Here is a 24,101-nt window from a genome sequence, read left to right as displayed (position 1 = left end):
TAATAGCAGTTCTAGGAATGGGGCAGGGCGGGCAGTCGTTCGTTCTGTTGTACAGAGGGTTGCTCTGCATTGGAACTGACTTGACGGTACCTACCACCGCCACCAAATTACTGTCTTAGTCTCCTAGATCTGCCGTAACCAAATACCACACATGGGTGGATTAAAGAACAGGAATTTATTGTCTCACACTTTGTAGAATAAAATTCTAAAGCCAAGGCATTGGCATGTTTCCAAGTTGCAATACTGAAGGACTCTAGGAGTGCACTATTGAACAATGCAAGGACATCAACAGATGATAGAGGGAACAAATACACAGAGACGTCATACCGAAAAGAATTGCTCAACGTTCAACCATTTTAAGAAGTCGCATGTAATCAAGAACCAATGTCAGGGAAGGAAAAAAAAAATCCAACTTGCTATGGGCATTAGTGTAAAACAAGGTCCCATAAATTGGTGAAATATCAGGTGAAATGTTTCAATGAGTGGATGAAGCATTGGAAGCACACTCTCTTCTATGCCAAGCAATTTAGAAGACAGCTTGTTGGCAAACTGACCAGAATATGTGCCTATTCTAAAGAAAGATTACTGAAAAAATTCAGAGAATATAATTCAAAACTATATAATTAAAATCCCATGCAAATAAAATTTTGCTGAAGAGAATTCTAAACAGCTGCAGCATTACAGTGACAGGAAGTGGCCAGAAATTCGCATGTGATACAGCAGAAGACATGGCACAAAGAATAGCATTACCGATGCCAGATGGATCTTTACAGAAAACAGAGCACACCAGAAAGATGTTTATTTATGATTTATTGACTATGCAAAGGCAATTGGTTGTGTGGTTCAAAGTAAACTATGGCTAACATTGAGAAGAATGGGAATTCCAGAACACATAATTGTGCTCATTTGGAACTGGTACACAGACTCAAGAGAACAAGAAATACCACATGGTTTAAAGTTGGGAGGCAGCAGCCAAGAGATCAAACAATGTATTGCCTTGGGAAAGTGCTGTACAAGACCTCTTTAAAGTTAGAAGGGCAAGGCTGGCGCTTTGGAGACTAAAGCGTACCTGACCGAATACGTGGTATTTTCACTTGCTTTGTATGCGTGCAACATTTGGACATTGGCTAGGGAAGATCAGGAGAATTGACGCATTTAAATTATGGTGTTGTTAAAGAATATCGAATTGTGCTGTGGACTGCCAGAAGATTAAACTGATCTGTCATATAGGCATAGGGCTCCAAGGATGCCAATAATTTGCTCCCATGAGGCTGGCAGGGCTTTGTCTCATGTACTTTGAAGGTTATTGGGAGAGACTAGTTCCTGGAAAAGGACATCATGCTTGGTAGTAGAGGGTCAACCAACAAGAGGAAGATTCTCAAAGGAGATGGATTGATACAATGTCTGAAATAATGGACGCAAACATAATGATTATGAGATGTTGCAGTATCTGACACTTTTAACTCTGATTTACCGAGTGTCTCCATGTGTGGGAGCCGACTTGACAAGCTCTTTAAACAGGCCACTTATTCCATTTCATATACCATATTAGGTGTCAAGGTATTTTTTAAAAATGATTTCAGTTCTGTGTCATTCTTCTGAACTGTTGCTTTTCCACAAAATATCACGTTTGTTTTTTGGTGATTTTTATATATGAGTAAAGATCCTATAAAATGATTGAAAAAAAGAAAACCATATGACTGTTTCAAAATGGCCAAGAACTGTCCATTTCAGGTCACAAACAACTAGAATAACGATCTTTATGGATTCCATTTCATTGTTACCAACTTGTAGCTTTCCTAGTACACTTCAAATTGTCATTATTAGTTGGTGTTTATACCTTGTTTCTGGGAAAAGGCGGGCTTTCTACTCCTGTGAAGAGTTACAGTTCCAGAGACTCACAGGGGCAGTTCTTCCCTGTCCCATAGGGCCCCATGAATCCGAATTGACTTGATGGCAGTAAATTTGGGTTTGTTTAGGGGGAGGGGAGCCTAATTATTTATTTATTTATCTATTTATTTATTTTTAGGTTGCTATGGCGTTGATTTTTGGTGATTTTTATACGAGTAAAGAAAGCCTCATCATTTACTTATTTATTTTTAGGTTGCTATGGTGTTGATTTTTGGTGATTTTATACGATTTTTGGTGATTTTTATACGAGTAAAGCCTCATCATTTATTTATTTATTTTTAGGTTGCTATGGCGTTGATGGAGAAAGTGACTCTATTATGAGCTCAGCGTCTGAGAACTCCACTGAGCCGTGGTTTTGTGATGCCTGTAAATGTGGTGTTTCCCCGAGTTGTGAACTCTGCCCGAATCAGGATGGAATTTTCAAGGAGACAGATGCTGGAAGGTTGATGTCATAATTCTGTTTTGTAGTGTGTCTCACCTATATGCCTGGTTTGTAATCTGTCTGCCTCTGACTATACTACTCTTCTAATCGTGTTTTTCTTTGTTACTTTCTGTCATTTGTTTGCTTTTTGTATCTTCTTGGCATAAAGCAATACCTATAGATGAAGTAAAGGAAGTATTTGTTGACTATTTTTGTTACTCAGAACATTTATTGAATATACCTATAATTACATTTAATCCTAATAATGACCCTATGCAGAGATAGGTGACCATGACCCCATTTTATAAATGTAATACCTGAGATCTCAGAGCATTTATGTAATTTGCCTAAGTCCACGAACTGGGGAATATTCAGATTTGAACATAGTGATCTCCGTAGTTTCAGAATATATCAGGTGTAATTAGGGAACAAAAAGCCATAAATGATTTATAAAGTTTAATATAAACGATTCTCAGTTGTGATCAAAGTTTTATCATCTATAAAAGGACACCAACGGGCACCCTAGGATTAGGGAGAATGTCCAAGGAAGGATAAACTTGAAAGGATGCTCTGCCTTCTGGGTGTGGTTCAGAGAAGGTATAATTGCTGCCCACTTGATGTTAGAGGGTTTTGTTGCTTTGCCTAGGCCGGAACTGGTCTGCGGTTAGCAAGTTGGTATGCAGAATGAGTTGGTGTACTGGTGTGAGCTGAGCATGCCAAGGACAAGGGACTACTGCTTTCTTCTGGGCAGTTATTCTAGTAGTTTCACCAGGTAATCATGCATAATTTGGTAACTCTCAGTTCCGAGAGTTGTAATTTTTTATGATAAATTATGGTGAGTAAGGAAAGCTACATCTCAAAATGCGGTGGTTCCTTTTAGGAAAGAGGTTTTACTTCCTACTTATTTAAAGATGCTACTAAAGAACTATAAATTAGTATTTCTTCATGCTTTCATAATATACAAAATGACATTGAAGCTGTTTCTGAATAAAGAAAAGAGAGACTAGATAATTATTGAGAAATGCTTGTAGTGGCAGCTGTGGATGCTACATTCATGGGTGCCTTCCTTGGTGATCCAGCCTGGTATATTTTTAAAATATTGTTTTAACATGCTATTTATGCTCTGTCCACATTCCTACAGAATATTGCAGAACTTAGACCTTGATGCAATTAGAAGGGTATAATACCAGCTTGATTCAAGGCATAAAAAGTCACAAAAAATTAACAAGCTATTTAGTGTTATTCTAGCTTCAAATGGAAAATAGGAGAAAAAGAGAGTATGGCATGTAGGAAAAAACAAACAAACAAACATTGAAGGAAACATCGGATGGGCTAGTTAATTGTTTTCCCTGTTGGTGATGGAGCCATACGTTCTCTATAAGAAAGTAGGTCATTTCACACGAGAAAACTATCAATACCTTTGCTTACTGAATTTTTATTTCATTTCTTAGGGGGAGTGTCTTACTCCTTCTTAAGTGGCCTCATGCACTTGGCGTGGGCCCCTGTCAGGCACAGCCCCTTCCTTAATGTTCTTTGTGGCTGTTCTCGTCTGTTGTGAAATTAAATATATTTGTGACAAAAATCCCGTAATTTTAAGATAAATATTGTTGTGCAATAGATGAGAACATTGCATTCTTTAAGCCTTAGGTTGAACACTTGCTAGCCTTGTTTTCTTTGGAAATAATTTATTCTTTCTGCGCTCATTTATTGATGTGTAAAGTGAGAACAGCAATCTTGTGCTCACAGGAATCTTTTAGTTATACCCCCTCTTCCGCGCTCCCCCCGTAATAAATATTTTTGGGTGGAAGACATTTTACTATTAGCATATTATATGACCAAATTCCCCACAAGCACTTTGTGCATACAGACACGTAGAGGTTGGTTGTTGGGTGTGTAAATGAAGGGCTGTTATACTGAAGGGAGTTCATTGCATCTGCTGCAAAAGGCACTACAAATGCGAAGCTTTTCAAAATCAAATTTTATTGAAGAGTTTCCATTCCGAAATTAGATTCCTCTAAAAAGTGTCCTACTTTGTCTGCTCTATTGAAATATAAGAATTTAAGTATTCTTTTACTAATTCTGTGGTAGAAAGGCAAGTCTGACTCTTTGTTCTTTGGTGGTTTTCTGAGCTGCTTGTTTTCTGCTCTTTTCTCTCATCAACATCTGTCATCATAGCTGCAAGCAAAATGAATGGGAAAGTAACAAGCATGATGATTCTTCTTTGATTACCCAATTTGTCTTAATTACAAACTTGTAAAGTATGTGTAGCTAAACAAATGAACAGAAAACTATGCAGAGCTCGTATTTAAAAGTCCAAGATGCTTTCCAGTGGGGGTTTCACCGACTCTGATGATGCATTTCCATGAAAAGGTTGGCATCCTTGACTAGGTTGCTGAAGGAAGTGGAACACGTGTGTGCCGATCACACTGAGACGACAATTTAAATTCATGGTGACATGCACTAGAACATCTTAAGAAGGTCACTCTGAGGCAAACAGCCAGCTGTTGGGATCATCAAAGATAAACTCCTACAGAGTATGACGGCATTTCCTACACCAGTGGAGCATGAACAAACTGTGCAAATTAAATTGAGAAGGCAGCTGCTTGTTGAAGATGCGTATCTTTATATTGAACTTCACAGGCTGCATTTGGGAGGTTGGATCAAAATATTGTATCAAGAAAATCTGAAAAGAAACTTGGGTTCCTTCTTTTATATTGAAGAGATACATTTTAAAGATATATATTTATTTTCCCAAGTACTACTATCAAATTATTATCAGTCTTATTTCTTTAAAACTCATAGTACATCATAAAACAGAACCATAAAGCACTCACTGCCTTGTAGACTACTAGCCACGAGTCATTTAAAACCCACTGGCCCCTCAGTGGGAGAAAGAGGAGACCATCCTTTCTCAGAAAACTTTACAGGCTTAGAATCTTATATAACAGTGGTATGAGTTGGGATTGACTTGATGACATTACACTTTTTATCTAAAGCTATTTTGAAGAAAAAAATGCATTAATATATTTAAATTCAGAAATATTTGCCATCTCATTTTTATCCCTTTATGGAGATAGTGTAGATCTACTATTTAAATTTTAAAGTCAATGAACTCGCATTTTGTTTGGTTTTAAGACAATGCAAAGTATGCCTAATATATAAAATGATTCAGAGCAGGTATGTATATATATATATATATATGTATATACATATATATATATATACTCAGTTTCCCCCTTTCCCCCCTCACTTCCCTTAGTCCATAGCAACTTGGAGTATTCTTTATTTAATGTTCAGTATCATTCAGACCTTATGAAATATGTTGTGATATGTAAGTTGTGGATTGTCTGATGACCAGATGAGGTAAATGAAAATTTCCTTCTACGTTTTGGAGTTTGTTCTGTACAGTCCTTTAAGAGTAGTTTTTACTTGACAAGAAAGACACTCACGCTGTACACCAGAACTTGGCTTTCAAATCTGTCCCGAAGTGTTGCCCAGCAGCCTCTGAAAAACAGGAAGGAGAAGGAAGCCGTTTTGCGTAATTGTTGCAGTTTACCATTCTTAAATTAGAGTCCTTAATTCTCCAAGTACTTAAAATAATGTGAATGCCTTTCTGTGGACATGAGAATTCGGCTTTGTTTCATTTGAGTGGTAGTCTTATGCGAATATTTAAGAATAAAGGATAAGTGCAAGTGCAGTACCTCCTCAGCAAAGGCCTTTAGGGTTACCTCGGGCGGCTCGGCGGCTGCAGAAGTATGTGGTCTGCAGCTCCTTTTGCTACAGCTGAGTGCCGTCGTTCTGATTGTGGTCCATATTAGTCTGTCGTGAGAGTTGAAAGATCTGATCACGGAAAGCTTTCAGTAATATTTTGATATGGCAGATATTTTGCATATTTATTTTCCATGTGAGAATTTCATGAAAGGGTTTGATAGCAAAACCGTATCTTTTCTCTTTATAGATGGGTCCACATTGTTTGTGCTCTGTACGTTCCCGGCGTAGCCTTTGGGGATATCGACAAGTTACGTCCGGTAACACTGACGGAAATGAACTATTCCAAATACGGTGCCAAGGTGAGAGAAAGTGCATTTGGGGACCTGAAAGAGGAGTTTTTACTTTGTAATTCATGGGGCTTTTCTCAATGTCACTGATAACTAAAAAAAGGGTTTCTAGCCATCATGCTATTTGTAGAGAAATTTAGTGCTGAGAGCCATTTATCCTTGATAGTAATTTTTCCAGAAAGCTAATAATACACAAAGTCTTTCATGTGTCCTTAGTTGAGAATGCCTGCAGGTGGAAAATGATTTCACTGTCATTTTACACATTGCTTGCCACATAGTGAATGTTCAGACCAAAGTCTTACTAATAGTAAGTTGGACCAAAGAGTTTTGATTTTTGAAGTGGAATATATTAAAATTATGAAAGCGAGTACAAAAAGCACCTTTTTAACTCACGTTTCAAGAACTTTTTATCTTTGTGGCTATGAGAATCATAAATTGGGTTTGTTTTTTTTAAGTGCCCGAACCTACATCCTCACTCTCACTCGACTCACTGGACATTAACTTTATGAACTCTGTTGTAGCAAACATTAGTTTATCCCACAGGAATCTGGTCCCGTGCCTTGCTACCGAGTGAACCAGCCCTGGGCTGCTTGAATTTGTCTAGGCGTCCTTTATTATACGTATGGACATGCATGCCGTGACAGTGTGTATGACAAGCTACGGTGACACAGTGGGCTCGAACCTAACAACGGATGTGAACTCGGGGCAGGACACGGCACTGTTTTGTTCTGCTGTACATAGGTCACTCTGAATCGGAAGCAACACCCAGCAACAATAAAACATAGCCTGCACAAACGTGCATTATATATGCCTGCTTGCATGTGCAAGCCTCTCAAATGCCTTTTTATTCATACAGATGTATACAGATTTACTTATGTAACAGTTTTTTTTTATTACTCTTATTGCAAAATTCTCTATATCATTTACCAAAGTTGCTCTCCTTGTGTCCCTTCTTCTTGTGTCACCATTTACCTCGGTCACGTTGTTCAGACGTCACCAATGCTTCCTTGGTGTTCCATTTCTCATCACCAAAATGACGTGTCTGCTGTCTAGAAAATGATTCTCCTATTTTCCTCTCCCATCACTGGCAGCCATCAAAAACACGTTCTTTCTGTGCGCATTTGATATACATTTGACTGTTAATCATAGTGGGAGCACGCACGGAGACTGACGGCACTGTGGTTGAGAGCCCTGCTGCTAACCCAAAGTGGCCTGGACAAACCCACCACTCACCCCACTGGAAGAAGTCGAGGCAACCTGCTTCCAGGAAGATCTCCCACCTTGGAAATCCTGTGGGGGCAGTTCTGTTTCTACAGGGGCTTTATGAGTCTGAATCGACTCAATGGCCATGGGTTTTTTGGATTTGGGGGACTGTGTGATATTTACCTTTTATGATGCTTTGTAGACTTCATTATTCTTTGTAGTCGTCCACTGTTCATTTATCCTCTTGTCTGATGATGGTCCCTTAAGTTGTTTCTATCTTTTTGCTATTGTGAACAAGACTACAGTGAACATAAGTCTATATATGTCTACTGGATGAGTGTTGTTAGGATATATATATATATTATATGTATATATACACACACACACACACACCGTATATACTTGTGTATAAGTTGACTTTTTCAGCACATTTTTAATGCATTTTTTGTGGGTAAAATTAGGTGTCTCAGCTGATATTCAGGTCAGCATATACTCAAGTATATATGGTAATATATGTATTTGTGTGTATATGTATGTATATTTGTATACACACACATATATATGTATGTATACACACCTACATGTATGTATACACACATGCCTAGGAATAGAATTGCTTGATTGTATGGTATTTTTATTTATACTTTTTTGAGTAATTGTCATACTATTTTCTATATTTTATGATTTTACTAGCAATATATGAGTTCTAGTCTTTTCACAACCTTGATGTACTCTTTTTGGTTGTTGTTGTTTGTGGTCATTGCCAATTTTGTTACGGTAAGATTGTATCTCATTTTGATTTGCATTTCTCTAATGGCTAATGAGGATCCCTAGTGGTACTGTGCAGTAAGCTATGGAGTGCTAGTTGCAAGATAGGAAGTTCAAGTCCACTAATTGCTCTGAGGGAGAAAGTTGAGCCTGACTGCTCCTATAAAGATTTATAAAGCCTAGCAAACCCGTATGAATCAGAGCAATTTGATGGCGGTGGTTGATGTATTTTTAAATGTCTAATGATCCCTAGTGGCAGAGTGGGTTGGTTATTCATTGGGTTACAAACCACAAGGTCAGCAGAACCCACTGGCTTAAAAATTCTTGAGATTAGTTCTCCTCTGTCCTAAAGGGTTGTCATGTGTCAGAATGGACTTGATGGCAGTTGGTGAAAAGCGAATGAAGGCTCTGGGTGGTGTGTGGGTGAGCTCTGGGTTACTGATGAAATGGAAAGGGATGTGGAGTTTTCCTTCGGTAAGGATTATAGACTTGCAAGCTATGAGACAGTTCTACCTGCCTTTTGTGGCCACTCTCAGTCACTGGGCTCAATGGCAATGAGTGATTGAGCTTTCAGTTATCAAGATTAAAATGATTTATAAAATAATTAAACATTATTGTAGTAATATATCTTTTGGAGGAGGATTTTAATATCAACTATTTATATTTAAGGTTTTATAGCTCCCCCTTTTGTATATAGAAGAATGTAAATCTTTGGTTATATTGTGTATCAATACTGAATTCACCAAATTGTTTGTTAATTGTTTCTTGAAGATACTTGAAATTAAAAAGTGAATGGTTTGTTTGCATAGATGCTTATATATTATGGTGAAATATTTGTAGCTTCATACTTATTTTCCTTCACTTTTCAAATAGTATTTTATTCTTCAAGAGCCAATATAGCTTAATAGTTAAGAGCCTACCTACCTACCTATCTACCTACCTACCTACCGACCTACGGACCTCCTGACCTCCTGAACGACCTACCTACCACCATATTGTTGATTCCAATTTGTAGTGATCTTATCCAGAGTTGCTGAGAGTGTCTGTCTCTGTGAAAGCAGATAGGTGCTGCTCTGTCTCAAGGAGTTTAAATTAACAACCTCGTGGTTAGCAGTCCAGGGTCCCTGGTTAAGAGAATGGGTTTTGAAATAAGTTTTCTAGATTGAATTCTGACTCCTAGTAAATTTTCTGTATTATTTTGAGGAGGTAATGTTACCTTTCTTTAATTAAATTCTAACTTGTAAAGTGAGAATAATTATATATATATTAAATTTTTATATGGGTTAATATATGTGAAGTACTTACAGTAGTGGTTGGCACATTGTAAATAATCAATTTCATTTACTATTGTTATTTTATCAGTGGCATTTGGCTAATTAGAATAGTACAAAGAATTACATATTTTTAAAATATAAACTCTGACTTACCTACAATTTTTGTTTGCATTAGTACAAAATTGGTTCCTTATTGGTACTTCTTTAGCACCATATTAAAAAATTTTTCTGGTATTGAGAATATGCCCAGCAGAACACCTATGAATTCCACCATTTCTGCAGGTCGAATTCAGTGACATCCAGGGATATTTCTGATTTAAGACTTAAAGATTATAGAAGAGTAAGAATTTTAGAGCTTCATCAATCCCCTAAACTCTAGAAAGCCTGGAGTTCATGAGAATTTGAAATTTGGTTCTGTATTTATTCGCTTTGACCAGGATTTTTGTATAGATTCTCTGAACAAGATATTCAGCCCTCGTATAGACTGGCACCATCTAGTTCTTGTCAACTCATGGCGGAGGAGGCTGTTGCTCATGGAGGCTGTTAGCCACATAGTCCACGTCTTCCTCCAGTTCTTTACGCCTTTTCTTTTTCTGTATTCCAGGTGATGTTCTTTAGCAGTATAAATAGAAAGGATGACTGGTGAACGTTGGTCCCATCATAATATTGTCTGGATGCTTTATTTAGAGTAGTGACGTGGTTTTGCTCTGCTAAGGCTTCCTGTTACTCTGTTGCAGGAATGTAGCTTCTGTGAAGACCCTCGCTTCGCTAGAACTGGAGTTTGCATTAGCTGCGATGCAGGGATGTGCCGAGCCTATTTTCATGTTACCTGCGCCCAGAAGGAAGGGTTGCTCTCAGAGGCGGCAGCAGAAGAGGTATGCTTAGTTAAACCCAGAGGCAGGGTCCATGTGCAGGAAGCTCCTTATGCCTCCTTTGTGTTCTACCAGAGGAATTGATCATAAACAAATTCAACTTTTTATTTTAAGGTCTTCATCTAGATCACTGGTTGAAAACTTCAAGTGTAAACAATGCTTATGTGTGAGTTTTGTCAGTCCTAAACCTAGTCAGACATTTGCATAACATGCTAAAATTTTTATAATGGGATCTGATACCTGGCGCTCTGTTTTGATGGTACACAGCTGAGCTCAGGAGGAGCAGGGCCATGCCGAGCGGTGGGAGTGTCACTGGTGTGGACTGGGGAGGCTGGAGGCTGGCCATGTGTCTGCTTCTCAGGAGGGTGAGGGGAGCTAGTGAAAGACCACAGCTTTCGGGTCAGCAGCCACCAGTATGGGCGCTTATGCTTTTAGGCTGATGTTTTGATTGAATATTGATGGTGAACGTTCAAAATGACCATGCCGTACTAGGCCAGCAACAATTCTTCCATTCCATCTTCCCATTTCCTGCCAGTCTTGTCAGCGTCTCCTCATACTCACTACTTACCTCACTTCTCTATCCGTCCCTCGGGGTAATGTTTTCTTTCGCCTTTGTTGTCAGGGTGTCGGTAGTAGGTCTGCCTAGCTCCCCATCTTTTCAGAAGGCTCCCTTTGTGTTCTTAAGAGTGTGGCAAATGGGGTAGGACCAGATATTGAAACGTGAGCACAGAAACGTGGTGATTAGTAGTGTGACGAAATGTAGACCAACGAGGGATAGCTGTGTAGAGGAGTACTATTTTATAGAAGGAAGTCAGAGAAGGGCCTTATATATAATAAGGTGATTTTTGTGACTCTGATTGAGGGAAGTGATGGGGAGCATGCAGATGCTGGAGGGAAGAGCATCACAGCCATGACAGCACATGGACAGCCCTTGTGTAGGTGAGTCAGCATGCTTGGGATGGGGTAGGAAGGCCTTTTAAGGTTCTACTCCCAGTGAAAAGGGAGAAGTACTTTTCTTAATATCTGCCTTCTGCTAGGCATAGCGCTAGACCCTTTCACACACTATCTCAATGAATTCATATTCCCCCCAAGCCCACTGCTTTTGAGTCCATTCTGATCTAACATCTACACTATAGGATGCTGGGGGTGCTGCTCCTTTACAAGAAGATCAGATAGCCTCTTCTTTTGCTCTTGGAAGCAGCTGTGGGGTTTGAACCACAGCCGACCTTGGAGTGAGCAGCCAAATGCTTACCCTCATCACTCTCAGGACACCTTCCAGTTTATACCTACACCGAAGGGGATTCTATTATTTTAATGCTGATTTCCTGGATAAAACCTTTAAAAACAGAGGTTAAGTTTCTGGCCAAACATCCTAATAAATAAGGAAAATTTGTATTTTCCATCTCTACCTGATTATCATCACATTCATTTAAAGAGATTTCCAGGTAGAGATTATTAAGCCTGTCCTTGAAGGTTATGCAGGTCTATGGCAAGGTTTTAAATACAAGTGCTTTGAGTAACAGTGTCAGTACAGCTCCTTTTCACTAGAGAAGCATAGAGGCAGATGCATTTCAGGAAGATTGTTCATGTAATTGTGGAGGCCGGTGTGTTAGTCTGCTCATATGTGTATAAGAAAGAGCTTTATATAAAAGAGAAATTAGACATTAAGAAAACAACGCAGCCCAGTCCAGATCAAGTCCATAAGTCCGATATTAGCCCACATGTCCCATACCAGTCTGTAAATTCTTCTTCAGACTCATGCAATACGTGTAATGACACCAAGTGCAGGAAGATCACAGGCCAGAGGGTGGGAAGTCTTGTGGATCCAGTGGTGGTGGAAGCATCTTAGTGCTGCCCTGGGTCTCCACGTGGCTCTTCCAACTCCCAGACTCTGGCTGCCATCAGCATAGCTCCATGTGGTTTGTTAACAGTAATGTCTTGCAGGGAGAGTCTGTGTGTCCCGCCTCCAGTGAGCTATCTATTTCCATAGTGTTTACAAATGAGATCATCAAGTTGCGACCTGATTGACAGGACAACCTCCACCCTTCATTCTGAATAGTCTCAAGTTGACACCAGATTATGTAACTGCCATACCTGGCAAGTCCCAGATCCGGGGATCTGGCTGTAGATTCAAAGTTTCTAACTCGTGTGGTTGACCAATCCCAAATCTGCATATCAGGTGGCAGATTGTTGCCTCACTTCCCAAGAACCAGCTGTCAGTGTGACAAGATGAATGTAAGAGATAGAGTGAACGAGCTTTTCCAGAATTTCCATATACAGTAGATTTAAATCACACCCTCAGGAAAATCCATTCTCAACTGATTGACTTCTTATATCAGACTACAAAATAGAGGGTGAATATGCAACATCTGCCAAACCACTGAGAACCCTAGCTAGCCAAGTTAACACATAATATAGATAACATTAGCCATTCCAATTAGGACACTAACACCTCTATCTACTTTCACTTTTCTTTCACTAACCTTCATAGAAACTCGGTACCCTAAGCAGTAATTCCCCATTTCTTCCCGCCCTCCTCTCCCTCATACCCACTAATAAACTTAGGTTTTAATGCATTTTTTAATTTGAGGCATACGTTATTTTTCCTTTTGTGTCTGAGTTATTTCTTAGATATTTTTTTAGTTATTTCTTAGATATTTTTCCTTTTGCATCTGAGTTATTTCTTAGATATCCTTAACTCCTAAGTCGGACCTGAGTACTAACTAGTACTTAGCTCTCTATTTCAAGTTTAAATTTTATCTCTGAATCACTCAATTTCAACTCACCTTCTTTAAATGTAATAAAATAATGATCTAGATTGGGTGTTTTGCAATTAAATATAATCTTTATTCCCACTTAACATAGTCTCTCCTTGTGAAATAGAGCATGTCCCAAGAAAGCAGTTTTATTTGTGTAATGTAATCTCCTGGCATATATTTTCATATTCTATCCTAATAACCATATGAAGAAGTTACAAAACTTTATTTTACTACTACGGTAATAGTTTCAGTGAGCCCTTTTCACAATCCTGCAGTTAGACCCAAGATTTGTATACAGGTTTTATATCTCCAAATTCTGTCATTTTTATCCCCATCTCTATATTGTGACATTTGTGGACATTGCACAAAAGAATGGCCTCATGGACATTCTTTAAATGTTAACGCCATGAACCTCATTCTTCCCTTTCTGACTATTTCTCTGTGCTCTTTACGATCCACCTTTTCTTTTTTTTTTTTAACAATTTATTGGGGCTCATACAATTCTTTTCACAGTTCATACATATACATACATCAGTTGTATAAAGCACATCTGTACAGTCTTTGCCCTAATCATTTTTTTCTTTTACATTTTATTAGGGACTCATACAACTCTTATCACCATCCATACATATACATACATCAATTGTATAAAGCACATCTATACATTCCCTGCCCCAATCATTCTCAAGGCATTTGCTCTCCACTTAAGCCCTTTGCATCAGGTCCTCTTTTTTTTCCCCTCCCTCCCCGCTCCCCCCTCCCTCATGTGCCCTTGGTAATTTATACATCGTTATTTTGTCATATCTTGCCCTATCCGGAGTCTCACGATCCACCTTTTCTTGTTCGACCAGCTCCTTTTGACTTTCAAACCCGATCTAAGGGATCCCTTTAGCATCTGTTCGTGAAGAGCAGAAGTGATAATCCCATTTTCAGTTTTCTTTTTTGGAGTATATCTAAAGAATGGACTGCCATCTCATCGGTAATCACATTGTCCATAACGTTCTAGTTTGATTCTTAGTTCCCATGGAGGCGGTTCTACGTGAGGGCCACCCCTGTGTGTATGGAGGGGAACTGCTTGCTGGGTTTCCAGGGCTGTGTCCTTTCAGAAGCATATCGCCAGGCCCTTCTTTAAGGAACTTCCGGATCGGGGGGTACACTCTAGATACCACTCTTTCGGCTAGCAATCAATTGCTTAGTCATTTTCATTCTCCATTAACTTTTGCATCTTTCCAAGTTGTTTTTAATAGAGTGTAATATATATATATATATAATTATACCTAAATAATACATAAGATTTGGTTGAAATTTAAATCCAGAAGGCCTTAAACAAAAAATACTTGCTAAGTTGAGGTTGGTAATTTGCAATTGACATGGAAGGCTGAGTTTCTGAATCAGTAATCTTTATTATTTTGTATAAAGGTTATTTTAAAATTTTATTATAAAAATAACCATATCAAAAAAAGAAAAAAGAAATTACTATACCAAGGGCTCAAGAAGAAAGAAAATGTTTTGAGAATGGTGATGGAAACATATGTACAAATGTGCTTGACACAATGGATGTATGGATTGTGTTAAGAGTTGTATGAGCCCCCAATAAAATGATATAAAAAAACAAAATGAAATAAGTTACAGTAAGAGCGTTTTCAGAAAGAAATACTATTATGTTAGGTTTATAATGACCCTTTAAGTATAACTGCTCATGTCCTCTCCCTCTCTCCCCTCCTTTATTTGATATAGGATATAGCAGATCCATTTTTTGCTTATTGTAAGCAACACGCAGATAGGTTAGACAGAAAGTGGAAGAGAAAAAATTACTTGGCTCTACAATCCTATTGTAAAATGTCTTTGCAAGAGAGAGAGAAACAACTATCACCAGAAGCACAGGTATGGAACTCATGTCCAAGTTGCTGTGTTTTTCTTTTAGGGTTATACATTTCAGAACGTCTGGGTATTTTCCCGTCAAGTATAAATATGTAATCTGGCTAGTAAACCAGACAATAAACTGTTGTTAGGGTTGATGGCCAATATAGGTTGTGATTAAAACCAATACTCTTCATTTAGCCACCAGAAGACCAAATACAAAAACCCCCAACTCAGTGCCATCTAGTCTGTGCCCTTTAGTGACCCTTTAGGATAAAGTCGAACTGCCCATGTGAGTTTCTAAGACTGTTAACAGGAGTAGAAAGCACCTCATCTTTATGGTGGTTTTGAACAGCTGACCTTTCAGATCTCAGCCTAATACATAATCAAGATGCCACCAAGAATAATTCTCACAGTGTCAGATATTGACCCCATCTTTTTCAGGTTGTTGTAATGTTCATTTATGCAAAAGACTTGATCTGATTGACTGTCTAAATTAACTAAGTTTATAGAGATTCATGCAGTTACTGCAAGTTAAGGTTAATGGAATTAGTTTCTCAAAATTCTGAACTTGATTAGAAGAGTCATTCCTTAGTTGATTATAATCCAGGAATCATACAATATACCTTAAGGTCTGTGGACAGATATAATTTGCCTTCATTGTAGGAGATTTTCGTTATCTTTACTGTCAATGCGATTAGAAGTAAAAATCACAGGAAGATGTGTGTTCCATTTTAATCTGTATACATTTTTTGTTAAACCTGCATGCATTTTTTTTGTAGGCAAGGATCAATGCCCGCCTTCAACAATATCGTGCCAAAGCAGAGCTAGCTCGATCAACTAGGCCACAGGCCTGGGTTCCAAGGGAAAAACTGCCCAGACCACTCACCAGTAGTGCTTCAGCCATTCGTAAACTGATGCGGAAAGCAGAACTAATGGGTATCAGTACAGATATCTTCCCGGTGGACAATTCAGATACTAGTTCTAGTGTGGATGGAAGGAGAAAACATAAGCAACCTGCTCTCACTGCTGATTTTGTGAATTATTATTTTGGTCAGTATACTTGTACTTACCCATTTTTAAATTATAATACTTTTCTAATGAAAATATCTTAAAAAAAAAAATTTAAAAAAAAAAAAAAGAAAATATCTTATATGCTACCAAGTATTAGAAATATTTAGGCATTGTACATTTATCATGTAAAAACATATTTATTTCCCTAATAAGTTGCAAGCTGTTATAAATGATAGGTTCATGAAATTTGTGAATAGACTAAAACAATGTAGGTTTGCACAAGTGATCATGTCAACTCCTTCATATGTGTATTTTGTACTTTAGCTTTATTTCTACTAAAGTAAAATTGGATATTTAATTTAAACAGAGAGAAATATGCGCATGATTCAAATTCAGGAAAATATGGCTGAACAAAAGAATATAAAGGATAAATTAGAGAATGAACAAGAAAAGCTTCATGTGGAATATAATAAGGTGAGTTGACTATTAAAAAGATCATGATTGGATACTGTTGATGATTTCTTTGTATTTTTATTGAATTTCTCTTTGTTTCATTTTGAATTTTTTCTAGAGCTTTCCAACCTTCCCTTCCATTCCGATCCCTTAGTATCTTCATTATTATTACTAACACTTGCTGAGCATTTTCTGTGTACAAAGTACACCTTTGGCACTTTCCATGTGTCAATTCTCACTCGCCTTTATGACAGAAGATATGATTATTCTCATTTTTGAAGGAACAATTTGAGTCCTTCAGAGGTGAAGCAAGTAATTGAACTTGAGTTATAAGTTAACCAGTCTGATAATGCTAATCCTCATTTCTAACGAATACACAGAGTTTTAGAGGTCCTTTTTCTAAATTTGTAGGAAACTTAGATATTTATTTTAAAATATTTTAATATTTAATTAAATTATTATGTTTCTTTTGATTAAAAAATAATAAACTCAATTTAAGTATGTATTTTCCTGCTTGGTTCTTTTTTTGGCTACGTTTTAATAATGAGGGTTGAGAGACCAAAAGAAGTATATCAAAGAAAGTTGTTACTAAATTGTCACATAATAAGTAATATGAGCATAAGACACTGTTTAAGTGATTAAAAAAATTAGAAGTTTCTATAATCAACCACCTTGAAGTGAAAAACATACTGAAGTTAGATTTGGTACTTCCTAGTTCTGTGATCTTGGCTAATTCACCAAAACTCTGCCAATAGTTTTCCCATTAAACAAATTATGGAAATGTCTCTTCATAGGGTCAAAATATTAGCAAAATGTGTATAAAATTATAACAAATGATAAAGGCCAGTATCATTATTCTAATTATGTTATAATTAGTAAAAATGATATCATAAAATAGCTCACATTTTATTGGTGATGTTAAATAATTGTATAGCCCCATTTTCCATTGAGAGTTGAGTGTATTAATGTTACATGGAATGTTGATACATTGTTCACATTTTCACATAGTTTTACTGCACATGGTAATGAAGTTTAAGACTGTGACTGACTTACTTTATAGCTATGTGAATCTTTAGAAGAGCTGCAGAATCTGAATGGAAAACTTCGAAGTGAAGGGCAAGGCATATGGGCCTTGCTTGGCAGGATCACGGGGCAGGTTAGTTTCTTTCTCATAACTATCTCCTTCTATTCGGGCGCCCTCCATAATTTTCAAAGACCAGACTCCTGCTACAGCTGTCACTTTGCTAACTAAAGAATTCTGTTGGATCATGCCCTGCTCATCCTCTGGAGACAATGACTTCTGTCTGAAACACAGCTAGCGCATTCACTGTAAGCTGCATACTGAGAACCGGTAGCTCAATTTGATCCTTTTAACAGCTATCTTGCTTGCAAATTTTTTTCATTTGCTCTAACTGATTGGCCTGTCATTTGTGATGAAGGTAACATGTGAAGCATGAGTTACTCCTACGACATTCTCGAATTTAGCAGCCGCAACTTTCCTATCATATTTCCCCACCTGTCCTGCTCTTGTGTTATCCTTAGTTCTCTTTTGTTTGGAGGTAAATGTAAACATTTGAAAAAAAGGCAAGCTGGAGAGATTCATTTCTGTGTTGATTTTATTGTGAGCTGTGTAAGAGACAGATCTGGAAACATTGGTAAAGTGTAGTTTTTCTCTCCTTCAGTAGTCATGGGAAATTACTGTATCCTTAATTTTCAGCACAATAATGATCTTGGTGTTGAAAAAAAGAATCTGTGCAAAGTAGATTTCTTTGAATGTTTCTTCCATAAACTGTATACCAGGGAGCTTCTCAAAGTTTGTGGAAAATGGAATGAAAAGATAATGGAATTTTTCTATGAATGTTTTGAAGACTCTGCCTGGAACTAATAAGTTGAGAATTGATTTACATAATAATTTATCTTTTTAAGGGGGCTAGAGACCCATCGTTTCTGTTTTTACTACAAATTAGTTTAATTTGTGAGGAAGGCTTTTCCAAGTACAAATATTTTTTCACTGCACTTGTTTTATAGGTGTACAGAGTGATGTTTGTCATATAATTTGTGTATATCTAGTATTTTAGGAAGTAATATATGCTACTTTGTATTGTGCCCTGCTAGCTTTGAAGATAATTTTTTGTGAACAAGGGTGTATGTGGCTTAAATTACAATGACTTTTAAAAGGTAAGAATGAGAAACCATGAGTGGAAGAATTGAGTTTTGCTTCCATTGACAGGCTGTTGATGGAATCTTATAGGAATACAGTGTTTTTAAATCTCATATTTAGAGTAGTGAATCTTGAACTGAAGCTTATCATTAATTTATCTGCCAAACTCATTATTTTTTGGCTTAATTTGCAAGATTGCCTCATAATAATCCCCTGTTGCAAAATACACGTCATCTACCATAAAAGAACATTTTCATAGATTAAATGACTTTTCACAGAGGCTCACAGATTTTCATGTGCAAATGTAAAATACACAGCAGAAGTAGAATTCATTTGTACCACTAGCGTGGCATTTTTCCCAGTCGGTTGAACAGATGCTGGCCCGCAGGGCCACTGGGAAATGACTTTGATAGACGGCTGCTGTCTGAGAAGCTCGTATCCCACAGATTAGTAGAAGCCAGAGAGAATCTGTGTGCTTTGTGTAAGGCTTGGCCCAATAAGATAATTTTTCTAATTAACCTATGGAGCACCAACATAGCTGGGATACTAAGGAAAATAAACGGCTTCAATATTCTTTTTGTCAAGTGTACTGTGCTTTTTTGTTTTTTAAATCTCTGAAACCCTTGTCTCCCTGTCTTTTGCTTTTTAAAGCTAGAAGTTTAATATACCTAATGTTTAGTTTCCATTGAAAACTGATGACCGTGTAGAATTATAGGCTTCTAATGTAAGTAACTGTTAGATAAAAACTCATTATAATGATTTTTTCCAGTGTAATACTGGCACAGCAGATTTCCCCCTTAGCATTGTGGTATAATGAGTTGGCTCAATTGGCGAGTAGAAGAAAATGCGGCTTTCCATTTCTTCCTTATAAACTGCATTTTTTCAAATCAATAGAAGTTGAACATACCGGCTATTTTGCGAGCACCAAAAGAGAGAAAACCAAGTAAAAAGGAAGGAGGCACACAAAAAACATCTACTCTTCCAGCAGTGCTTTATAGGCAAGTAATTCATAATGGGTTAATGAACGATCATAGAGTGTTAGTATGGATTCTTAGCCAATGCTAATAAGATAGGATCTAAGAATGAATTTTATCTTTATCAGAATTTCTATTAAACGCTTTGAAGTTCATTATATTAATAGTTTAATAAAAGATGTTTTCTGGTCAAAGAATAGAAGACTTTTTTATAGCTCTTTTAATGATATTTCCTTGACCTTTTGGATTCTGTAATTAATGGATATTCCTGCATAATCTCCATGGAGATGAACCAGCCGTTGACAGTACTAGAGATGATTCTCATAAATAATGGAAACAATATTAAAGGCTAAAGGGCCATGTTTGTGTTTTGTTTTGCTTCACTCAGTTAAGAGGTCTGTCTCTGTTTTGAGGTAATGATGGATATAATCTTTGTTTAAAGCGGACAGTGAAGGTAAGTTTTAATTTAAATCTGTTGGAAGGGTGAGAGAGGGTGGGGTGAAAAGGGGCAATCTGTTATAAGGATCTACATATAATGTCCTCCCTGGGGTACAGACAACAGAAGAGTGGGTGAAGGGAGACAACAGACAGGGCAAGATATGACAAAATAATAATTTATAAATTATCAAGGGTTCATGAGGGAGGAGGGAGCGGGGAAGGCGAAAATTGAAGTGATGCCAGGGGCTTAAGTGGAGAGCAAATGTTTTGAGAATGATGAGGGCAATAAATGTACAGATGTGCTTTATACAATTGACGTATGTCTGGGTTGTGATAAGAGTTGTATGAGCCCCTAATAAAATGATTTAGAACATTTTAAAATCTGTCCTTAAATTCTTTTCCCTGTACAGAATCAATTGTACTAATTCAATTTCTAGACATACTTTCATCCTTTAATTTTTTAGCTCAATATTCTTAGTGCTAACCATTATAATAATTTTACATAGTTAAGATTTTTATGTATAATTAAATGTGTTAGAATCACACTTTTTTCTTGTAACTTACTATATTGATAAAACAATGCAGTTCATATGTAAATAAATCTATGAGGGGGCTTCTACTATTTGTGAAAACTTTCCATTTGGGCATAACTTTTAGTTGCCCCTTGATATATATATCCACATATAAACATGCCTATACATATACATAGGCATATGCAAATATATATATATTACTAGTGTCCCCATAACCACATCCGTTTCAGGAACAACCACATCCGTTTCAGGAACAACATTAGGGCAGTACTCATCTCTGGAGGTAGCACCTGTTCTGTGGAAGCTGTCTCCATCGATAGTAGGAAACCCCTTGAAAGGTGGGCCAAGCTCACTGTTGTTCGCGTGCACAGCACAGCGATGAACGCATGCTCCTTGCTTTGGGAACCATCAGACCTATCAGTAAGCTGCGGAGTTTTAAAGATCAGAGTTCATTTGGTTTCAGATTATATTTTTAGTAGTTTTTCTTTTTAACCGTAAGCAACTTTCAGATCAGGCACATGTTTTCTTGTGCTCTCACAGTAATTTTTTTTTTTCAATTATCAAAACAAACCCCAAATTCCAAGATCGTTGCTGTTTCAGGATTTGGACGGATGGTTCTTTTAGGTTCTTAACTTCTCCTTCACTTGTACATTCCCGATAAAATAGGTCCTAGGTTTTCAGACTGTTGTGCTTGGGTCATAAGAATTAAAGTTGCATTATTGTACAAGAACAATTAGATTTCTTAAAAACAAAAAGAAATCAAAATGACAACAGTAATAGTAAACATCTATCTTTGCAACAACTCTCAGTCAAGTCTCACTCTGAAAAGAGATTTACATAAATAGTTTATTTTCACTTGGAAGAATCTTCAAACTGTTTTCAATGTTAGACAATAAATTGGTTTGTTTGTAAAGTAGCTTGTAGTTTGAGAAAAACCGTAGGAAATTGTTTATTTAATTTATGCTTTTAGAGGGAAAAATGAGCTAATGTTCGTTGACATTTAAGTCAGGATTTAAATTAAAATAATCAAATGTTGGGACTAAATTTCTTAGGCCGTCTTTGAAACTTTGACATATTAGTATTTAAATGTAAAGTAGAAATTCTCCTAAGTAACTGGAACTAGCAATCAGTTATTGACATATAAAATGACATGAGTTATGAAAAATCATTTTTTTCAATAGCATAGATGTTGGTTAAGAGTTTTAATGGACGATTTAATGATTGGTAAAATTTTGGAAATGAAAAATATGCTATGAACTCAGTGTATTTCATCATGATAATGTTCAAATTAATCTTTTATTTGACACCTTCATTCAAAGTTGTGGAATTTGTAAGAAGAACCATGATCAGCATCTTCTCTTGTTATGTGATACTTGCAAACTCCATTACCATCTTGGGTGTTTGGACCCCCCTCTAACACGGATGCCAAGAAAGACCAAAAACAGTTATTGGTAAGTAAAGAGAAGGAATTTGCTTATTAAAACTGGTTTGCTCTATGTTTCAGGAGTATGTAAGGAAATACTGTGTCATATTGATACATAATAAATATGTAGCACGTATTAACAATAGATATATCCATAAATATTTCTGTACTGTAGTATGAATAAAACTCTAACAGTGTTCTTAAGAAATAAATTCCAAAAAAAAGAAAGAAATTTCAATTAATTGAGTCTGTTTTTGTATCTTAGCAATAGGATTTCATTTCAAACAATGTAGTTATAATTATCTTTTGCTTTATTGTAAGAATTTGCTAAATGCTTTATTTCTATTTTGAAATTGAGTGCATTCATCAAAAATATACTTCCATAGTCATTCTTGTACTTGTAATTTAATATTTTATTTCTAAATTAGTTTCACCTAAAGGTTTACTTCTGGTATGTTGTTGCTTGTGTTAGTTATATTTAAATTCAAACATTCTTGGAAACTCTAGGAACATTTGACATATGTTTCTGAATTTTTTTTCATTAACTTAGGCAGATTGAATCACTGCAGATGTTTGATAAATGCTTATGATGTGTATAATGAGTTTCATCTTTTCCTTAATTTTTTAGTCCAAGGGAGAGACAGATGTTCAGATTTTAATAGCCTATTTTCTTTATAGAAAGGAGGATATAGGAAATTGAAAGCTTTGGAATGAACAAGAGTGATCTTTTTAGATAAGCTACTATTTTCAATTTTAAATAAGAGTAAATCCTAAATTCTTAAATGGTAACCACACAAAAATTCATGTTTGTTCTTCAAATCTATTAAGCACATTGTTTCATTCACTAGAAATATTTCTGTTCCTCTCCTTTTACCACAGTCACAGGATAGCTATCTATCTATCTATCCATCTATTGATTTACAGCAGCAGTTCTTAACCTGTGGGTTGCAACCCCTTGGGGGGTCAAATGAGTCTTTCACAGGGATCACCCAATTCACTACAGTAGCAAAATTATAGTTATAAAGTAGCAACAAAAAAATTTTTATGTTTGGGGGTTACCACAACATGAGGAGCTATCAAAGGGTCGCGGCCCTAGGAAGATTGAAAACCACTGATTTACAGGATAGCTTTTAAAGTAGTGTTCTTAGTCTATTTGTTTTAAACATTATTCTGGCTTCTGCTTTCAAATATAATAGGGTATGTTTCCTTTGATATCTTTGTGTATTTGAAACTTTCAATTTTAAGAAGACATTGCTGTAGCATATTAGGATACTAGTCATGTTAATAAGCATCCTTGTTGGGTTTCTAAATCAAAAGTGAGTTTGGTAGTCTCCATGAACTGGGTGTTTTGTCCCGGTCATGGGCATGGAGATGTGCAATTATTTCATTAAAATAAGTTATGCATCTTCCTAACTTTTATGTTTGTAGAGATCTGGTTTCTAGTTGTTTGTGTGAAAGTTTAATGAAAGTACATAGTCTTAAAAAAAAAAAAAAAAGAAAGTACATACTCTTTTGGCTGAAAGCCATTCCAAATTGACGTTAGCTACTTTGGTCCTATACACTGGTTTTAAAATTTTAAGTAAGAGTTGAAGCTAATATTGCAGGGTAGTGAAGCTTTCAATTTCTTGGAGATGTACTAGTCAGATTTTTGCCTCTAAAATCAGCTTCGTTTTGGTTAACAATTGAGTATATTAATCTTGGAATGAGTAAGTTTTAGAAATTATTTTTTTCTTTCATGTACCTTGATTTGAAAAGCAATTTTTCCCAGTGTTAGTTTATTATTTAATTTATATTAAAAAACAAGAGTATTAAATGCTAAAGTACATCACTTCCTAAATAATTTACATCAGTTTCCTCATGCTGTTGATCTTGGGTCTATTCCATTGTATCTTCTAACTATATGGTAGAGAAACGATACACTGATATGCTGTTACATATCTTTTTCCAACTCCATAGTCACTGATGCCAGGTTGGTAGCT

The 24,101-nt window shown here is 36.6% G+C and overlaps 1 protein-coding gene across 2 annotated transcripts in view; it reads left to right on the top strand.

Moving 5' to 3' along the window:
* The window catches only part of PHF14 (PHD finger protein 14), a 142,848-nt gene that overhangs the window by 39,491 nt on the left and 79,256 nt on the right, over positions 1–24,101 (top strand). For both annotated transcript variants that reach the window (XM_075558358.1, XM_075558359.1), the window contains exons 5-13: positions 2,194–2,353; positions 6,291–6,402; positions 10,373–10,510; positions 15,004–15,150; positions 15,909–16,179; positions 16,508–16,614; positions 17,654–17,749; positions 19,649–19,752; positions 22,019–22,150. In XM_075558358.1, coding sequence (XP_075414473.1) covers positions 2,194–2,353; positions 6,291–6,402; positions 10,373–10,510; positions 15,004–15,150; positions 15,909–16,179; positions 16,508–16,614; positions 17,654–17,749; positions 19,649–19,752; positions 22,019–22,150 — 1,267 coding nt within the window. The remainder of the gene's footprint in view (positions 1–2,193; positions 2,354–6,290; positions 6,403–10,372; positions 10,511–15,003; positions 15,151–15,908; positions 16,180–16,507; positions 16,615–17,653; positions 17,750–19,648; positions 19,753–22,018; positions 22,151–24,101) is intronic.

The sequence above is a fragment of the Tenrec ecaudatus genome, chromosome 9, assembly GCF_050624435.1.
Source record: "Tenrec ecaudatus isolate mTenEca1 chromosome 9, mTenEca1.hap1, whole genome shotgun sequence".
NCBI lineage: Eukaryota > Metazoa > Chordata > Mammalia > Afrosoricida > Tenrecidae > Tenrec > Tenrec ecaudatus.
This window is presented reverse-complemented; position numbering and strand designations above follow the sequence as displayed.